This window comes from Tachysurus fulvidraco, chromosome 23 (assembly GCF_022655615.1).
Source record: "Tachysurus fulvidraco isolate hzauxx_2018 chromosome 23, HZAU_PFXX_2.0, whole genome shotgun sequence".
Taxonomy (NCBI): domain Eukaryota; kingdom Metazoa; phylum Chordata; class Actinopteri; order Siluriformes; family Bagridae; genus Tachysurus; species Tachysurus fulvidraco.
The window spans coordinates 17307751-17327309 of NC_062540.1; the positions used below are offsets into that span (position 1 = coordinate 17307751).

The 19559-nt window shown below is 38.3% G+C and overlaps 1 protein-coding gene across 5 annotated transcripts; it reads left to right on the forward strand.

The window, feature by feature from the left end:
- Positions 1 to 641: 641 nt before the first annotated feature.
- On the forward strand, positions 642 to 10796 carry LOC113658274 (polymeric immunoglobulin receptor-like). Of its 5 annotated transcripts, XR_007139215.1 has the most exons (9): positions 642 to 791; positions 905 to 1207; positions 1396 to 1725; positions 1832 to 1869; positions 8358 to 8454; positions 9760 to 9829; positions 9964 to 10059; positions 10257 to 10586; positions 10728 to 10796. XR_007139215.1 is itself a non-coding variant. In XM_047806830.1 (5 exons), exons 1-5 carry the CDS (start codon positions 755 to 757, stop codon positions 8358 to 8360), a joined length of 711 nt encoding a protein of 236 aa, XP_047662786.1. In that variant the 5' UTR covers positions 642 to 754; the 3' UTR covers positions 8361 to 9069. The 5 variants fall into 5 exon arrangements, 2 of the variants coding, with proteins under 2 accessions (XP_047662786.1, XP_047662785.1); XR_007139213.1 differs by lacking the exons at positions 9964 to 10059; positions 10257 to 10586; positions 10728 to 10796 and having other exon boundaries at positions 9760 to 9932; XR_007139214.1 differs by lacking the exons at positions 9760 to 9829; positions 9964 to 10059; positions 10257 to 10586; positions 10728 to 10796 and adding an exon at positions 8778 to 9069.
- Positions 10797 to 19559: the final 8763 nt, after the last annotated feature.

Sequence of the window (19559 nt, forward strand, 5' to 3'; positions counted from 1 at the left end):
TATATCAACTTAAACAATCCAAAAAGATCAAAATAATTTCAATCAAAACTGAAAAAAAATGGTGTTAACAATTAAGGCCACAGCTGCATCTGTGTGCTGGCTCATGGCTGCACTTTTTTATTATGAAGAATTTCATGTTCGGGGTTCGATTCCCGCCTCCGCCTTGTGTGTGTGGAGTTTGCATGTTCTCCCCGTGCCTTGGGGGTTTCCTCCAGGTACTCTAGTTTCCTCCCTCGGTCCAAAGACATGCATGGTAGGTTGATTGGCATCTCTGTAAAATTGTCCATAGTGTGTGATTGCGTGAGTGAATGAGAGTGTGTGTGTGCCCTGCGATTGGATGGCACTCCGTCCAGGGTGTATCCTGCCTTGATGCCCAAAGATGCCTGAGATAGGCACAGGCTCCTCGTGACCCGAGAAGTTCGGATAAAACGGTAGAAAATGAATGAATGAATGAATGAATGAATAAAGATATATTATAAAGATAAAGATTATAAAATATAGATTAGAGAAAGACAGATATGACCACCATTACATAATACAGTCATGTGTATAACAGGTCATTAAGAACTTTGGGTGGGTTTCATGCAGATCTGTGTGAAAAGAGGAAACGACTTACTGTAACAAGACAGAATTATAAAAGCAGAAAGACATCAGAGCACAAAGTAGAAGTGAGGATCAGTAGAACTTAACACAGTGACATAGACAGAGCAGAAGAAAAGAAGCAGAAGTGAAGTGAAGCTGAATTTTATCCAGGATGAAGATCCTCGTCATCATCCTCTACCTGATCTCAGGTCAGATATTCATCTGTAGTAAACTGTATGTGATGTTATTTATCCTGGATTATGAGATTATTAAAGGCTCAGTGAGGTTACTGTCATAAGTGTGATTTTTGTTTGATTGACAGGTCCAGTAGACTGCTCTGATGTGATTGGTTACTCAGGTGGAAGTGTCATTGTGTTCTCTGATATAAACAGGTACAAACACAATAGTAAATATATCTGCAAAGTGAATGAAAAAGACTGCACTGATATAATACGTGTTGACACCAAACGCCACAAAGTTCAAGAAGGAAGATTCCTGTTGTATTCAAACACAAACAACTTCTTCTTAGTATTGATCATAAAGCTGATGCCACAAGATGCTGGAATGTATAGATTTGGACTGGGGGATCAGAGCAACTTGACCATGAACCTAAACATTTATAATTGTGAGTAAAAACGTGTTTACTAGTAACTGTCTAACCACTCACACAAATTCAAAAGCATTAATATTAATTTATTTAGATATATAGAGCTACTGCTTTTATGAAATGTGCAGGATAATACACATCTATAAAGCTTTAAACTAAAAATTATGTATTTTTTTATACAGTATATGTTTTTGTTTAATTGACAGCTACATCTTCTGGGTTGCCAACAATAATAAACGCTTATCTTGGGCAGAATATTACCATCACCTGTAACTATCCAGGGGAGTATGAGAGAAACACCAAATTAGACAACACAGTGAATGATGACATTAAAATTAATCGAATTCTTAATACTAACACAAAATTTCAGAACGGCAGATTCTCCATTTCTGATGACAGAAGTGCTAAAGTTTTCAGTGTGAACATCAGCGACGTGAGAGAAACTGATGAAGTATTTTATTTATTTTGGGTGTGGAATGGACACGGATCAGTCAGATATTGGACCTACTTTACAGAGGTGTGGCTACATGTTACAGGTGAGCATTTTTTTTTTTGACAAATCACTCAGACTCAAACTCAACCTGTGTACAAACAGGCACACAGACACAGCTACTAAAATGTTATGTCTGTGTACAATTACAGATTATACACTTTCATTCAAGACTAAAGAGAACAAACAAGTGAGTAATTGTGTCTGTGTTTGTGAGTGAGTGAGTGAGTGAGTGAGTGAGTGAGTGAGTGAGTGAGTGAGTGAGTGATGTCTGTGTTTGTGAGTGAGTGAGTGAGTGATTGAGTGAGTGAGTGAGTGAGTGAGTGAGTGAGTGAGTGAGTGAGTGAGTGAGTGAGTGAGTGAGTGTAAATGTGTAGGAGTGTGAGTGTGAATGAGTGAGTGAGTGTGAGTGAGTGAGTGAGTGAGTATAGATGTGTGAGAGCGTGAGTGTGAATGAGTGAGTAAGTGTGAGTGAGTGAGTGAGTGAGTGAGTGAGTGAGTGAGTGAGTGAGTGAGTGAGTGAGTGAGTGAGTAAGTGTGAGTGTGAGTGAGTGAGTAAGTGTGAGTGAGTGAGAGTGAGTGAGTTAGTAAGTAAGTGTGAGTGAGTGAGAGTGAGTGTAAATGTGTGAGAGTGTGAGTGTGAGTGAGTGAGTGAGTGAGTGAGTAAGTAAGTAAGTAAAGGTTATTTATATAGCACCTTTCACAGATAAAATCACAAAGTGCTTTACAAAATATAACAATAAAACAAAAGTACAATAAAACAATCTTAGAAAGTAGAAAGAGAAATTTTTAGAGATAATAAAACACACTACACCAGAGATGAAACCATAAAAGCCCAGTCAGCTAAAAGCTTGTCTAAATAAGAGTGTCTTCAGTTGCTTTTTAAAGGAATCAGCAGATTCAGCCACACGCAGAGACAGGGGCAACACGTGCCACAGTCTGGGGGCCACAGACTGAAAAGAAAGATCCCCCCGAGTTTTAAAATGGGTTTTAGGGACCACAAGCAGATTTTGACCTATGACCTCAATGCTCTCGAAGAGCCATAAGGGGTCAACAGGTAAAAAATGTACCCAGGAGCCTTCCCATGAAGGGCTCTATAAGTGAGGACCAAAATTTTAAAATCAATTCTATATTTGATTGGTAACCAGTGAAGAGAGTATAAAACTGGTGTGATGTGAGATCTTCTGCTGGTTCCAGTTAAAAGCCTCGCTGCTGAATTCTGAACAATCTGAAGATGATTTAAAACACGTTTGCTAAGACAAGTAAAAAGTGAATTACAATAGTCCAAACGTGAAGAGATAAAAGCATGTATAATCATCTCTAGGTCTACAATGGACAACATTTTCCTCATTTTAGAAACATTCCGTAAGTGATAAAAACAGCTTTTAACCAACTGTCCTGAATGTTGATCTAAAGACATAGATTTATCAAATACAACACCGAGGTTCCTGAGGCTTGACTGAACAGAAGAGCCCAAAGAACCAAGATGTTGCCTGATCTGTGGAATTTTCTTATCTGGGGCAATGATCAAAGTTTCTGTCTTTTTCGGATTTAGTTAAAGGTAGTTACTGCCCAACCACTCCTTAATACAAGACAGCCACTCCAACAGGCTAGACAGCAAGTGAAACTCAGACTCCCTGAAAGAACAGTATAACTGAATATCATGAGCATATAAGTGATACGACACATGCTTAAAACACTGCATTTTCTGAGCAAGAGGTGTCATATACAGTAAAAACAGCAAAGGACCTAATACTGATCCCTGTGGTACTCCACATGAGAGAGGCACAGTGTCAGACATGATCTGATTTATCACAACAGAAAAAGTTCTATCAGTAAGATAAGAAGAAAACCACTGAAGTACAGACCCAGATAAATCAATAACATTTTGCAAACAATTTAGCAAAATTTTATGGTCAACTGTGTCAAACGCTGAGGTTAGATCCAGTAGAACCAACACTTTGTACTGGCCCGCGTCTGCTGCCATCAAAATGTCACTTGACACTTTAAGAAGAGCTGTCTCAGTTGAGTGCACTTATGTGGAAACCTGATTGAAACTTGTCCAAGATTTGATGGTAATGCAGATAAGTGGAAAGTTGATTAGCTACCACTTTTTCTAAAATTTTGGAGATGAACGGCAATTTAGATATGGGCCGGTAGTTTAAAGGGTCAGCAGGATCCAGGTTTGGCTTTTTTAAAGTGGGGTTCACTACAGCTTGTTTAAAAAAGGAGGGAACCGTGCCAGTAGAAAGAGACAAGTTTATCATATTTACCAGACAGGGAGCAAGCGTATCAGTAGCGTTTAACAGTAGAGTCGTTGGGACAATGTCAGCAGGGCTAGAAGAAGGTTTCATCTTTTTTAATAAAACCTTAATGTCCTGTAGACTGACAGGGGAAAAACAGTCCCAAGAGTGGAGAGTAGAACCTCTATTATAGGTGTGCGAGGAAGGAGAAATACTGTCCTTAATGACCTGCACTTTACTGACAAAGAAATGTAAAAATCTGTTACAGTCAGCTGATGAGTATACAGATACTTGTGGAGCTGGGGGTGAAACAATATTTTTAAAAGTGTCAAACAGGACTTTCGGATTTTACTTATCAACAGCAACTTGATTTATAATACGTCGTTGAGTGCTCACTTTAGATGGATTTGACTCCAAATAAAAAGAAAGATTAAAGAAAATACAACTGTGATCACTCACTTTAATATCGTTAATAGATATTTGATCCACACACAGGCCCAAACTAAAAACCAAGTCCAATGTATGGCCCTTTGTGTGTGTGGGAACAGAGACATGTCGTGTAAAGTTAAAAGACTCGGTCAAAGATAATAATTCTAATGTCGTGTTACAGGAAGCGTCATCTATGTGAATGTTAAAATCACCAACTATTAACATGGACTCCAATTTAATAATATTAGATAAAAACTCAGCAAACTCATCTAAAAACACATGCGCAGGGCCAGGAGGTCTGTGAATTAAAACACAATAGAAAGATTTTGTAGTGCCAACCTTAGACATTTGGTGTTCAAACGAGCTGAAGGAATCCTGACTCAGTTGCCTACAAGAGAAACAGTCACGGTGCACAATGGCAAGTCCACCTCCACGACCTGTTTTGCGGGCTGTACCAAACACAGAACAGTCCGGAGGACGGAGTTCATTCAGATGGACGTAATCCGACCCGCGCTGCCAGGTCTCGGTCAGGCACATAATGTCTAAACATTCCTTGATAAAAACATCATTCAATATAAACGCTTTATTCGCTATAGAGCGAGCGTTCAGCAAGGCAACCCGAATCCGGTTTCCGTTAACTCCAGCTAACTGGGGCGTATGGGCAATAGGTTCCGCTCCATTTCTTTCCCCACACAGAGACACGGGGCGCAGAACCCGCTCCCGTAAGCCCGGTATCTGGGCCTGTCGATTTGGAAAAGCTCGGCTATAGTGTGCATCGTAGAGAGGTGGCGTGACTACGACTACACCATATCCTGATGCGCTAATTGGAACCTGCAGCAGGCACCGCTCTACCTGTTCCAGTCCGGACCCACTCGGGGTAAACCTAGATGCCCGGTATCTCCTCAACCTCGTCTGAACACCCGCTCTGGAGCCTTGCTTTTTCCTCTGGCCACGTCCCTTAGACAGCAATAAATACTCCGGCGACGTCAACGAGCACTCAAAGACAGGCGAAAAAATCGGTTTGTACCGGGTCCAATTTCCATAGTCCTCCATAATAAGGTCTCTGATATGAAACAACGTGTGCCGATCATACTTAATAGCAGCCGACACACAATAGTTAGCTGACAGGGCTGATACAGCAACAAATAATACAAGTACAATCACAAATATACGAGAAAACAGAAACAAAAAAGGAGCGACAGCAGAAAACAGGCGCAATCTTGTCGTACGACATCTTGACAAGTGAGTGAGTGAGTGAGTAAGTGTGAGTGAGTGAGTGAGAGTGAGTGTAAATGTGTGAGAGTGTGTGTGAGTGAGTGTGTGAGTGAGTGAGTGAGTGAGTGTGTGAGAGTGAGTGAGTGAGTGAGAGTGTGAGTGAGTGAGTTAGTGAGTGAGAGTGAGTGTAAATGTGTGAGAGTGTGTGTGAGTGAGTGTGTGAGTGTGTGAGTGAGTGAGTGTGTGAGAGTGAGTGAGTGAGTGAGAGTGTGAGTGAGTGAGTTAGTGAGTGAGTGAGTGAGAGTGAGTGAGTGTGTGAGAGTGTGAGTGAGTGAGTTAGTGAGTGAGAGTGAGTGTAAATATGTGAGAGTGTGAGTGAGTGAGTGAGTGTAGCATTATTTTCTGAAGCTAGTTTTGTGAATATAATAGAATTCTATAATGTGATTTATTGACACATTTTATTGTGAATAGAACATAAATTTCCTCATTGATATAAAAACACATGACGATGTTAAAGTGAACACTGAAGTCATTACGGTGAGAGGATTTAAACGACTATCTTTTTTTTTCTGCTTTCAGCTTATGCCTGATTATAATGCTTATTCTGCATCTGGGTATGAAAACATTAAAACTAGCTCAATGTAAAACTGCTGAAGAGAAAGAATCAGTCAGAACTTGCTTGAGCTGCTAAAGGAAATTCTCCTTTACTGTATTTACAAATCTTTATCAATAAAAACACACTAACAACCTGTGTATTAAACACTGCATTCATTTCTCAACATTCGAAAAGATGTTTTTTCATTCTTGTTATATAAATACATTGTTTTTAATAAAAAGAGAACATATATTCAATGATAAACAATTATTAATGCATTAAGGTGACTTACGCTCTGTATTTTGGGTATTTATAAAGGTAGAGTTTGTCATTTATACCTCCATTAATCAGCTGTGCTGTGAAAATACGTGACAAATTATTTGTACTTGGGTAACCTGCGTACTCGGGTAACCTGCTTACTTGGGTAACCTGCGTTTTTTGTACAGCGTCTTGAAAAAGTATGAACTCTTTCTTAAATGGTTCCACATTTGTGTAGTTTAATGACCTGTGAAAGTAAAAAAAAGGGTATAAATATATTTGTTATGTTTGAATCTGCTTGTAAATTTAAATAAGTATGTTCTGCAAAAGCATTTAACACTCATCTGTATTAAAAGGCTAATGAGGCCATAATATTTATGCTTATGTATAGTAATGAAATCTAAACAAATAAGATAAAATAATCTGTTTCTGGATAATTGTCAGGTCGTCATCTCTACCTTTTGAACGTAAGAAAGTATGTTGGTGTTTGCTGTTTAATTCATACTTATGGGAATTCTGGTGTCTTTCAGTAAGTCAGATCTGTCGGTCAATAGTTTAAAAGTGAAGGGAGGGTGGGGGATGGAGGGGTGTAGCAGTCTATTACCACTACTTTACAGAGATTCAGCTTTGTATAACAGATATCACCTTTTAATTTTGCCATTTTACAACCTTTTGTCAGTTTACTTGAAAAACCTTCACTATTACGCACTTTAGCCTAATCCCCCATGAATATATATGTAAATATACACTGTAAATCTTTTCATTTTAAATTTACAGTAAAATACTAGCAGTACTGGTTTCCAGACACCTTTTTACACTTTATTTTTATCTGGGTTGCCAGATTTGTACAGGTTTCCTACTGAACAACATTTACAGTGCAGTACTGTTATTACCAAATACAGTATCCTAAATTTTTACTGTTTAAAACTGTGTTTGTCTACAGAAATAAAGAGTATTTGTCAGGACTTAGCCCAGTCTTTTGACCATGTGCTTCTGCTTATGTTCCGGGTCACGTGTCTGCCCCGCCCTTGTTTACTCCTCCCCGTCTCTGCACACCTGTTAATTACTATGTGTTAATTGTCAAGTCTATGTAATCGTGCACGTTCTTCCTCGTCCTTTGTCCTGTCTATTTTTAGCTCCATGTTCCTGTTTAGTGTATTTCAGTTATTAAACACCATTTATTTAAACTATCCTGCATCTTTCTCCTCCCGGTGTGACAGTATTTAAGTTGACATATATTTTTTCTTTTAGTTGTTGAATCAGGTTGCAAGAAATGCAACGATTATTCACATTTCTTGCCATTGTCTATCAAAATATACTGTAGAACTAATGTACCTCTATATCAGTTTCAGGATGCTCCCCAACACCCACAACTGGTTAGGGGTCATACTACCCTCTGTTCATATTGGGTGATAGTCTCAGGTGGTGCGAAAAAGGTTGAGATCATCACTAAATACATAGTGGTCACAGAACAGATGAGTCATGTCAGAAATATAAAGGGTGTCCGGCTTTTTCTGAATCATGCAGAACATCATAGTACACATTTGTCAGTTTTTAGTTGATATTGTCATCAGGCTCAGCTATCCAAACAAATACAGGAAAAACCAACAATAATAATAAAAAATATAAAAAAAAACTCAAACAACAAAACAGTAACAAACAGCACTTAAATCAACTTAAACAATCCAAAAAGATAAAAATAATTTCAATCAAAACTGAAAAAAAAAATGGTGTTAACAATTAAGGCCACAGCTGCATCTGTGTGCTGGCTCGTGGCTGCACTTTTTTATTATGAAGAATTTCATAATTTTTTTCCAGACAAAAATATCACAAATCTTGCAAACGCAGAGCTAACATGCAATTTACTGTCACAGTGAACAAAGACCATGGGTCAAAATGCGCTTGTCTATCAACATCACATGTTTCTGTCTTGTGCAGTAAATAAACAGCTCGAGAGTACTGGAAAGGTGATGATGCTGTTACATCTGACCTACCCAGAGCGAAGACATGTACAGTATACAAGGATCTCAGAGATGTAAGTTACCACCAATTAGATTTAATGACCACTTGGAAAATGGCAACAGATGAATCAGTACCACAAGAGGGAGGCAAATATACCAAACCTTGCTATATTTCCCCTAAGTGATATAATGTAAATAATGTATTCCCACTTCACACCCAGTGTTCCCAGTATAGGCTCCAGATCCACACATTCCTGAAGAGGATAAATCCTTTACTGAAGCAGGATTAATAAATTAGTAAATAAAATGAATTAATACAATAATGAAAGATAAAGATTTCAAACATACTGATGTGTAATTTTTTTCCAAAAATAAGTGGGCTTCCATTCCTAAACAGGAGGAACCTGCCTGGATTCAGACACGCTTGTGCAGCTTTTATTGCACATGAAGAAATGTTAAGTATAGAATAGAGAGACAGATATGACCGCCATTACATAATACAGTGAAGTGTATAACAGGTCATTAAGAACGTTGGGTGGGTTTCATGCAGATCTACATCTACAGATCTACCAGCTCCAGTTGGACTCTATAATACCAAGAGGAAAGCTGAACTCTATGTGATCTTTACACCAATTCAACACTTGTTTGACTGTATATTTGTAATCACACCCCCAGTGTCACCCATATGAGGATGGGTTCCCCTTTGAGTCTGGTTCCTTTTAGGGTTTCTTCCTTACCAATTTAAGGGAGTTTTTCCTTGCCACTGCTGCCAGAGTCACCTCAGACTTGCTCATTGAGGATAAATACATACATACATACATACATACATACATACATACATACATACATACATACATACATACATACATACATACACACACACTGTGAACTATATATATATCTTAATTTTTTACTATATTAATTCTTTTTTCTCCTCATGTTTAACTTCTGTTCTATGTTTATGTTCTGTAAAGCTGCTTTGAGACGAAGCCCATTGTAAAAAGCGCTATACAAATAAACTTGAATTGAATTGAATGCAGATCTGTATTGCTGATGAATAAAATATTGTGTGAAAAGAGGAAACCACTTACTGTAACAAGACAGAATTATAAAAGCAGAAAGACATCAGAGCACAAAGTAGAAGTGAGGATCAGTAGAACTTAACACAGTGAGATAGACAGAGCAGAAGAAAAGAAGCAGAAGTGAAGTGAAGCTAAATTTTATCCAGGATGAAGATCCTCGTCATCATCCTCTACCTGATCTCAGGTCAGATATTCATCTGTAGCAAACTGTATGTGGTGTTATTTATCCTGGATAATGAGATTATTAAAGGCTCAGTGAGGTTACTGACATAAGTGTGATTTTTGTTTGATTGACAGGTCCAGTAGACTGCTCTGATGTGATTGGTTACTCAGGTGGAAGTGTCCTTGTGTTCTCTGATATAAACAGGTACAAACACAATAGTAAATATATCTGCAAAGTGAATGAAAAAGACTGCACTGATATAATATGTGCTGACACCAAATGCCACAAAGTTCAAGAAGGAAGATTCCTGTTGTATTCAAACACAAACTTCTTCTTAGTATTGATTAGAAAGCTGAAGCCACAAGATGCTGGAATGTATAGATTTGGACTGGGGGATCAGAGCAACTTGACCATGAACCTAAACATTTATAATGGTGAGTAAAAACGTGTTTACTAGTAACTGTCTAAACACTCACACAAATTCAAAGCATTAATATTAATTAATTAAGATATATAGAGCTAGTGCTTTTATGAAATGTGCAGGATAATACACATCTATAATGCTTTAAACTAAAAATGATGTATTTTTGTTTATATATATTGTTTGTTTGTTTGTTTGTTTAATTGACAGATACATCTTCCGGGTTGCCCAAAATAATAAACGCTTATCTTGGGCAGAATATTACCATCACCTGTAACTATACTGGGGAGTATGAGAGAAACACCAAATTAGTCAACATAGTGGATGATGACATTAACATTAATCGAATTCTGGATACTAACACAAAATTTCAGAACGGCAGATTCTCCATTTCTGATGACAGAAGTGCTAAAGTTCTTAGTATGAACATCAGTGACGTGAGAGAAACTGATGAAGTATTTTATTTATTTGGTGTGTATTATGGAGACGGATCAGTCAGATATAGCTCCTACTTTACACAGGTGTGGCTACATGTTACAGGTGAGCATTTTATTTTTGACAAATCACGCAGTCTCGAACTAAACCTGTGTGTACAAAAAGCATTAGAGTCTTGTCTTAGTCATGGTCTTGTAAAAGTTATATAGCTAATGTTTCCATGATTTTATTCAATCTCATATTTAGAACTGAGCACAAAAATTTCCCCAACAACAATAACAACAAAAACGACAACAGACACCTACCTGATGACCTGAAAGTGGAAGAAATCACAACTTGATGCAGATCTTGATTTTTACCGAACACTTCTTGTCAAGTTCTCCTCAGATGTGACTTCTGCCAAGACTTCCTTCTACAAGGAATTCAATTCAATTCAATTCAAGTTTATTTGTATAGCGCTTTTTACAATAGACATTGTCTCAAAGCAGCTTTACAGAACATAAACATAGAGCAGAAGGTAAACATAATTAATGATAAAGGAATTAACGAATAATAAAAGATAAGAATTAACAGAATAAAAATTCTAGATTATTATTAGATGTATATAGTTCACAGTGTGTATGTATTTATTCCCCTATGAGCAAGTCTGAGATGACTCAGGCAGCAGTGGCAAGGAAAAACTCCCTTAAATTGGTAAAGGAAGAAACCTTGAGAGGAACCGGACTCAAGGGGGGACCCATCCTCATATGGGTGACACTGGGGGTGTGATTGTAATATACAGTCAAACAAATGTTGTATTGGTGTGAGGTTCAAGGACTTCTGATCTTCTGAGTACCACAGAGTCTAACTGGAGATGTCTCAGGATTCTTAGAGTCGGCCTCGGCTCAGTGGATGTCCAAAGGCTTCGTCCCACAAAGGACGATGGGAGCTGGTACAGTGTCTGGATGCCTCGGGATGGGTACAAAGAGAAAAGCAGTGGAAAGGGATTAACATATCTGCCGTTCATAAAAATGTGCTGGTCTGATGTACTGGTGCATGCTATTATGGGATGTATTATGTGTACGCCTGACTGAAGAGATGAGTTTTTAATCTACATTTAAACTGGGAAAGTGTGTCTGAGCCCCGAACACTATCAGGAAGACTATTCCAAAGTTTGGGAGCTAAATAAGAAAATGCTCTACCACCTTTAGTAGACTTAGATATTCTGGGAACTACCAAAAGCCCTGAGTTTTGTGATCTCAGAGAGCGTGAAGGATTGTAACGTGTTAGAAGACTAGTTAGATACATGGGAGCTAAACCATTAAGAGCCTTGTACGTAAGTAGCAGCAGTTTGTAGTCAATTCTATACCTAACAGGTAGCCAGTGTAGAGATGATAAAATTGGGGTTATATGGTCATACTTTCTTGTCCTAGTGAGAACTCTGGCAGCTGCATTTTGGACTAACTGTAACCTATTTATTAAAGATGCAGGACAACCACCTAGTAATGCATTGCAATAGTCCAGTCTAGAGGTCATGAACGCATGAACTAGCTTCTCAGCATCAGATACAGACAGGATGTTTCTCAGCTTGGCAATGTTTCTAAGGTGGAAGAAGGCTGTTTTGGTAGTATGGGTGATATGATTTTTAAAGGACAAGTTACTGTCTAGTATAACACCGAGGTCTTTCACTGTCGAGCTACTTGTAATAGTACATCCCTCTAAATGGGAGTTAAGTTGTGAGAGTTTATGTGCACTGGTTTTTGGACCTATGAGTAGTATTTCAGTCTTATCGGAGTTTAACAATAGAAGGTTGCAGCTCATCCAGTCTTTTATCTCTCTAAGGCACTGAGTTAATTTGGACACTGTGGCTATTTCATCTGGTTTTGATGAGATATATAACTGTGTGTCATCAGCATAACAATGGAAACTAATCCCATGTCTTCTAATAATGTTCCCTAATGGAAGCATGTATATAGAGAAAAGCAGAGGTCCTAGAACTGATCCTTGAGGGACCCCATAATTAACTGGTAGTAAACTGGAGGATTCACCATTTAATTCTACAAAATGGTATCGGTCAGACAGGTAGGATCTAAACCAGCTTAAAGCCTGACCATGAATACCTGTGTAATATTGTAAGCGATCTAGAAGAATGTTGTGATCTATAGTGTCGAATGCAGCACTAAGGTCAAGTAGAACTAATAGTGACATACAGTCTTGGTCCGAAGCTAAGAACAAGTCTTTTGTAACTTTAACAAGTGCAGTTTCTGTGCTATGATGGGGCCTGAAACCTGACTGAAACTCTTCAAGGAGAAAAGCTTGAAGCTTCCTCACATGACCCTTGGAAATTCCACAACATCATCTTTTCTCTGCTCAACCCCCCGGCTCCACCTTCTTCATCCTCCCTGACTGCAGAAGACTTTGCTTCTTTCTACCAGGAGAAGATTGAGGAAATCTGCCGGACCTTCACTTCAGCCCCGACTGCACTTACATCTCAGAGTATGCATTCCCCTACACCTTCGTTGTCACATTTCTCAACTGTGATAGCAGAAGAGATTTTACAACTCAGCCAGTCCTGCAATCCTACCACCTGCCCATTGGATCCGCTCCCTACCACTATGCTCCAGACCATCTCGCAAGACCTTTTGCCCTTCATTTCCACTATCGTCAATAGATCCATAGCATCTGGTCAAGTACCAAATACTTTCAAGAGAGCAAGGGTTATTCCCATCCTAAAGAAACCTGCTCTGGATCCATCAGACATCAGTGACTACAGACCGGTATCACTTCTCTCATTTCTTTCAAAAATTCTTGAACGCATTGTCTATAATCAACTGTCTGTCTATCTCTCACAGAACAACCTCCAAGACCCCAACCAGTCTGGCTTTAAAGCAGCTCACTCTACAGAGACAGCCCTTTTGGATGTCTCTGAGAAGCTACATGCTGCTAGATCAGCCAAACTGTCATCCATCCTTATCCTCCTTGACCTTTCAGCAGCGTTTGATACGGTCAACCACAAGACTCACTTATCCACTCTCAAGAGTCTTGGGATTTGTGGATCAGCTTGGGAATGGTTTGCTTCCTACCTGGAACTACGCTCATATCAGGTAACATGGAGGGGAGTGACATCTGCTCCACGCAGACTCTCCACTGGCGTCCCACAGGGCTCAGAAGAGACTTGGTCCTCTTCTTTTCTCCCTGTATACTCACTCTCTTGGTGAAGTTATTTCATCACATGGGTTCTCTTACCACTGCAATGCTGATGATACACAACTTATCTTTTCTTTCCCACCCTCAGATGCCACAACCTCTGACCAGATCTCAGCATGTTTGGCAGAAATTTCATCATGGATGACTGCTCATCAGTTAAAGCTCAATCCTAGCAAAACTGAACTGCTGTTCATCCCAGGTGATTCATCCCCAGGTCATGAGCTTGCTATATCCCTGCACTACGATCTGATTTCTCCTTCAGCCACAGCTCGCAACCTTGGGGTAACCATGGTATCAACTGTCCTTTTCCTCTCATGTTGCAAATGTGACTCGCTCTTGTCGGTTTCTTCTCTACAACATTAGAGGGATTCGGCCATTTTTGTCCACACAGACTGCTCAGGTACTTGTTCAGTCTCTTGTCATTTCTAGACTGGATTACTGCAAGGCACTGCTGGCAGGTCTACCTATGAACACAATCCGTCCTCTGCAAATGATCCAAAATGCAGCTGCCCGGTTTGTTTTCAACCTGCCAAAGTTCTCGCATACCACCCCGCTGCTGCGATCCCTCCACATACTTCCGGTAGCTGCACGTATCCGATTCAAAACACTGATGCTGGCCTACAAAGCCAAAAATGGACCAGCTCACTCTTACCTCAAAGCCCTCATCATTCCTCGCACTGCACCACGCAACCTCCGATCTACCAGCATTGCTCGACTGGTTCCACCATCTCTCAGGGTAAGAGGCAAGTATACTACAAAACTCTTCTCTGTTCTGGCACCAAGGTGGTGGAATGAACTTCCCCTAGAGGTCCGGACAGCTGAGTCACTGGCTAATTTCAAGCGGCGGTTGAAAACCTACTTATTCAGGAAACACTTCAACTAGCACTTCTTTCCTTATCTTTTGCATTAAAAAAAAAAAAAAAAAAAAAAAATTGACACTTTTTTTTTTTGACTCATTGTAACTTTGAACAAATGTTTTAAACTCATGGTATCTTAAGTATGTAACCTAGTGAACCAGCTTTAATGTATTCAATGTTAGAGATTTAAGCACTTATGTACGTCGCTCTGGATAAGGGAGTCTGCCAAATGCTGTAAATGTAAATTTAAATGAGTATCTGTTTTTCTGCTTTCAGCTTACTCCTGATTATAACGCTTCTTGTTATAATTATTCTGCTTCTGGGTATGAAAACATTAAAACCAGCTCAATGTAAAACTGCTGAAGAGAAAGAATCAGTCAGAACTTCCTGCTTGAGCTGCTGAGTTGTTGAAGGACTGCCGTATGTATGTGTATGTGTTTATGTATAAAGATGATGTATAAAGACAAATCATGATGTTTGTCATTTCTATATAAAGACAAAATCATGACGTTTCTCATCTACTGTACAATCAGCCACAGCCTCAAGTCTTCATACCATTTTACATATTTATTTTATGACCTTTGGTAATGCTACTGTACTTCATACCTCAAAAATCCAAAATAATCCACCTTAAGACATTTACCGACAAATTCAACATTCTTTTCTATTCAACATGTAATCTCTGTTTATATACAAAACACTGTTTTTTTTTATTCATTTGTGTTTTTTTATTGCTTTTTCTTTGTTTTCTGCTTGTGCTTAAGATTGATCCTTTTGGTTTGACATCATCATGACATAGATGACCTGACATCATTCAAACATGGAACTCAGTAAATTCTGCTACTTCTGCTGCTATAAAGTGTAGAGCATAAATATACATTATATATATATATATATATATATATATATATATATATATATATATATATATATATATATATATATATATATATATATATATATATATATATATAGTGTGTCACTCCTGATCCACATTAAGACATTAAGGACAAAAAAAATCATCTCAACATGCCAAAGTCGGATGACCTACAACGGCACACAGACTTCATTGGACACATTTCACTCCTGTTAGCTAAAATCTTCAATCTGAGGCTTCAGTTGGTCCACAAGCTCTTCTGATGCAGTTATTCTTCCTTTTTGTGCAAAAAGAGCTCTCTACACGGCTGTGGGGGGTCATTACTTTTGCACGTTTTGTGCTGCTACAGCATAGATATCATGAACTCATTTCAATATTCTTAAATTCTTAATAAAAATGCAAAAATAGATTTGTGTTAAAGATTCTTTTGATATTTATCTCTTATAACAAAATGATTTTTAAAGACCAAAAATGGCTATATCTGTATTTACCTGGCTGCAAGGTGTGAATTATCCACTAGGTGACAGGAGAGCCATTTAAATCAAAGAGCCTTGAGCATTTGGATTGAACAAGACCTTATATTTCTGAGTATTTCAAAACACTTAGTTAAGATCAAGAATTCAGGCCATCTAATGTTTAAACTTCTTGGTGATCCTGTTGCAGTGTCCTGCAACCTCATCACTGTGGGCTGGGTTCGATTCCCAAGCAGGAGGATAACCCAGCCACTGGAGAGCTAAATCGTGCTGGTCACAAGTCCAGGTAAAATTATAGGGTTGTGTCAGGAAGGACATCTGGGGTATAAACCTGTGATAAATCAAGTGCGTGAACCAGATGAACCACTGTGGTGACCCCAGAAATGGAGCAGACAAAAGAACAACAACTGTGTGATGCTTATTATATTAGAATATTCTATTTGTATTAGAAAGCATATGTTTAAAGACAATTAATCATTGGAGCTGGTTTAAAGACATTCATTCATTTAACAGGAGCAATACACCTTAAGACCTTTACTTTTAGACCTTCAGTGAGAAGAGGCCAACCATGTGAGGATCCAGAGGAATCTAGAGATGTACCAGCTCCAGTTGGATTCTGCTTCATAAGAATTCAAACATACAAAAGAGTACTGTAGAGTATCTGACTGCAAGGACATTATTCATAATAACACTCTCTGGTGTTTATAACAGTTTATAATCATACCCTCCAGAGTCAGCCATATGAGGATGAGGTTCACTTTTGAGTCTGGTTCCTCTCAAGGTTTCTTCCTCTTCCATCTAAGGGAGTTTTTCCTCACCACAGTCACCTTAGTCACCTAAGGCTTTTCATTAGGGATAAATACAAACACATTTAAATGTAAGACTATTATTAATCTTGGATTTTTGTATATTAATCTTTGTATAATAAACTTTCTGTACCATATTTCTTCTGTTTTTTTAAAGCTGCTTTGAGACAATATCCATTGTTAAAAGTGCTATACAAATAAAATTGATTTGATTTGAATAATTAATGTGTTATGGTGATGTATTATAATCACATCATGATGCAGGGCATAAACATGACATGATGTTATCAAATCTTATGATTTTTTGTTGATGTCAATTTTATTTTAATTGAAATGAACAACTCCAGGGTTGGGGGTTCGATTCCCGCATCCGCCTTGTGTGTGTGGAGTTTGCATGTTCTCCCTGTGCCTCGGGGGTTTCCTCCGGGTACTCCGGTTTCCTCCCCCTGTCCAAAGACATGCATGGTAGGTTGATTGGCATCTCTGGAAAATTGTCCGTAGTGTGTGTGTGCCCTGAAATGGGTTGGCACTCCGTCCAGGGTGTATCCTGCCTCGATGCCAGATGACGCCTGAGATAGGCACAGGCTCCCCGTGACACGAGAATTTCGGATAAATGGTAGAAAATGAAATGAATGTTTATATCCATCTAGGTTTAAATACATTAGCAAAGAAAATGTCTGTCAGATGTCATTTGCTCAGTGATAACAAATTAAATATGACGTGTTAAAGGGAAGAAAGTGAAAGAGTCAGTTGTCGGTTACAAACTAAATGCCATTCTTTTCCAGCTCTAATACATTTCTTCATGAGTGTTGATTTTGAATATTATAGTGGTCTGGGAAACACCAGCTGAAAAAAAGGCAAAAAATGTTGTTGTTTTTTTTTCATACTTGGAGTAAATCACCAGAATGATGTGTATATATTTTATTTAATTTTTCATCTTGCCTGTCATTCTATAAAGACCATGTTGGATATGGACAACAGATGTCAAACAGCTTGCCAGCTAAACATGATTTCTTCATGCACTGAACGTCAGGCTTTGATCAAGACGTAGGACATAAAGCCTGAATCAAATGAAGTGAAATGGGCCTAAGCCTGATCAGTTCAGTTAGTAATCACATACTGGCTGTTAACACGTCCGTGGTGCTTCTCATCCAGTCAGAATAAAACCTCAAAAGCAAATTTCTCCTTTTTCACTTGTGGGTGAAAATAAAATGCTTTACTTACGGTTAAGAAATATGTTAACAAATATAGCAGTGCAACAATACATCGAACAGTCATATTTCTGCATATTACAAGTATACACACATGGCTCCAAAGATCCTGAATCTGGAAGAACAGCATCAGCAGTATATATTCCCCAATTCAAAGTCAAAATATACAAACGCATTTCAGAACATGTATCGGTTTTTACTAACAGCAATATTTCTAGCACTCCAGTGGATAGAGGAAGTACAGCGAACAAAAACAGTCATTTGTACAGATTCCCTTTCAGTTTTGAATAGCTTGCTAAGTGGAACATCAACAGCCAGACAAGATATGATCATTGAAGTGATGCAGAGTCTATTTAGAATAAGACAATATGGAATTATGGTAAAATTTCTGTGGATACCATCACATATGGGTGTGGAAAGAAATGAGGAGGTAGACCATCTGGCTAAACAGGCCTTAAAGCATGCACAAATTGACATTAAAATGTCAATGAGTAAAACAGAGGTAAAAGGGATAATTGCAAAAGAAACAAGAAAGAAACGGCAGAAGGAGTGGGATAGTGGAACAAAAGGTAGACACCTTCATCATGTTCATGAGAACGTAGGGCTAGAAAGAAGAAAGTTTGGCAACAGGAAAGAAGATGTTTTAATGTCAAGAATGCGTCTCGGACATTGTGCATTAAATCAGGGTCTATATAAAATGGGTAAACATGAAAATGGAAATTGTGATAAGTGTGGTCAGGCAGAATCAGTAAAGCATGTACTTATAGAGTGTGATGCATATGCAGGAGCAAGAAATAAATTAATTCAAGCTCTACGATCGTTTGGTATAAATGATTTCTCCCTTCGGGTTCAATTAGGAAACGAATCAAAGCAGTTTAGGCTATTCCAGGAATTAGTTATTTTCTTAGAACAAACAAAACTGATCAATAGAATTTAACATACAGTTGTATTATTAATTTTTATTTTATTTCTTTATTTCTTTTTTTATCCAAACCATTATGCGCTCCACACTCCAGTCCAGTAGATGGCGGTAAATGCACCTAAAGTTGGTTTGCCATTCGCCAATAAAAATGAGAAGAAGAAGAAGAAGAAGAAGAAGAAGAAGAAGAAGATCGCCACCTGCTGCTTCTCCGCTTCACCAGCAGATGGCGCAAGCGGGGGGTTAACGAAGACCAAAGAACGGCAATGATGATAACAGATTAGCTAAAATGGAGCAACGTTTAAGTTAGGCTTTAAAAAAGCTCATTATAAGACGAAATCATAGTTACATTTATTGACGTGTATAAGCAGGTTACACCACTTATAAAACGTTTAATTTTATGAATTCATTTCACGATGTGTAATATTTGCTGCTGTGCGTAAATCTATAATATGCTGAGATAGAGTGTGTTGTTGTGTATGTTCTTGCGCCTTAGAATCGATTGAGTGTATGTAATAAACATATATACATAAATAAATGTAATCGTTTTGTGACTTCATAATTTCATTTCAGCAGACAAAGAGGCCAACCTCAGGGTCAATCACCTATTCATACAGAAATCACTGCCTTTATGGACTTTATGAAATTAATTATTCTTATGTTTTTGTTGTTGTTGTTTGTTTTACAATTTTGTACCCCTTTGAAACCTAATAGCATGGAATTCATTCTATCTATCTATCTATCTATCT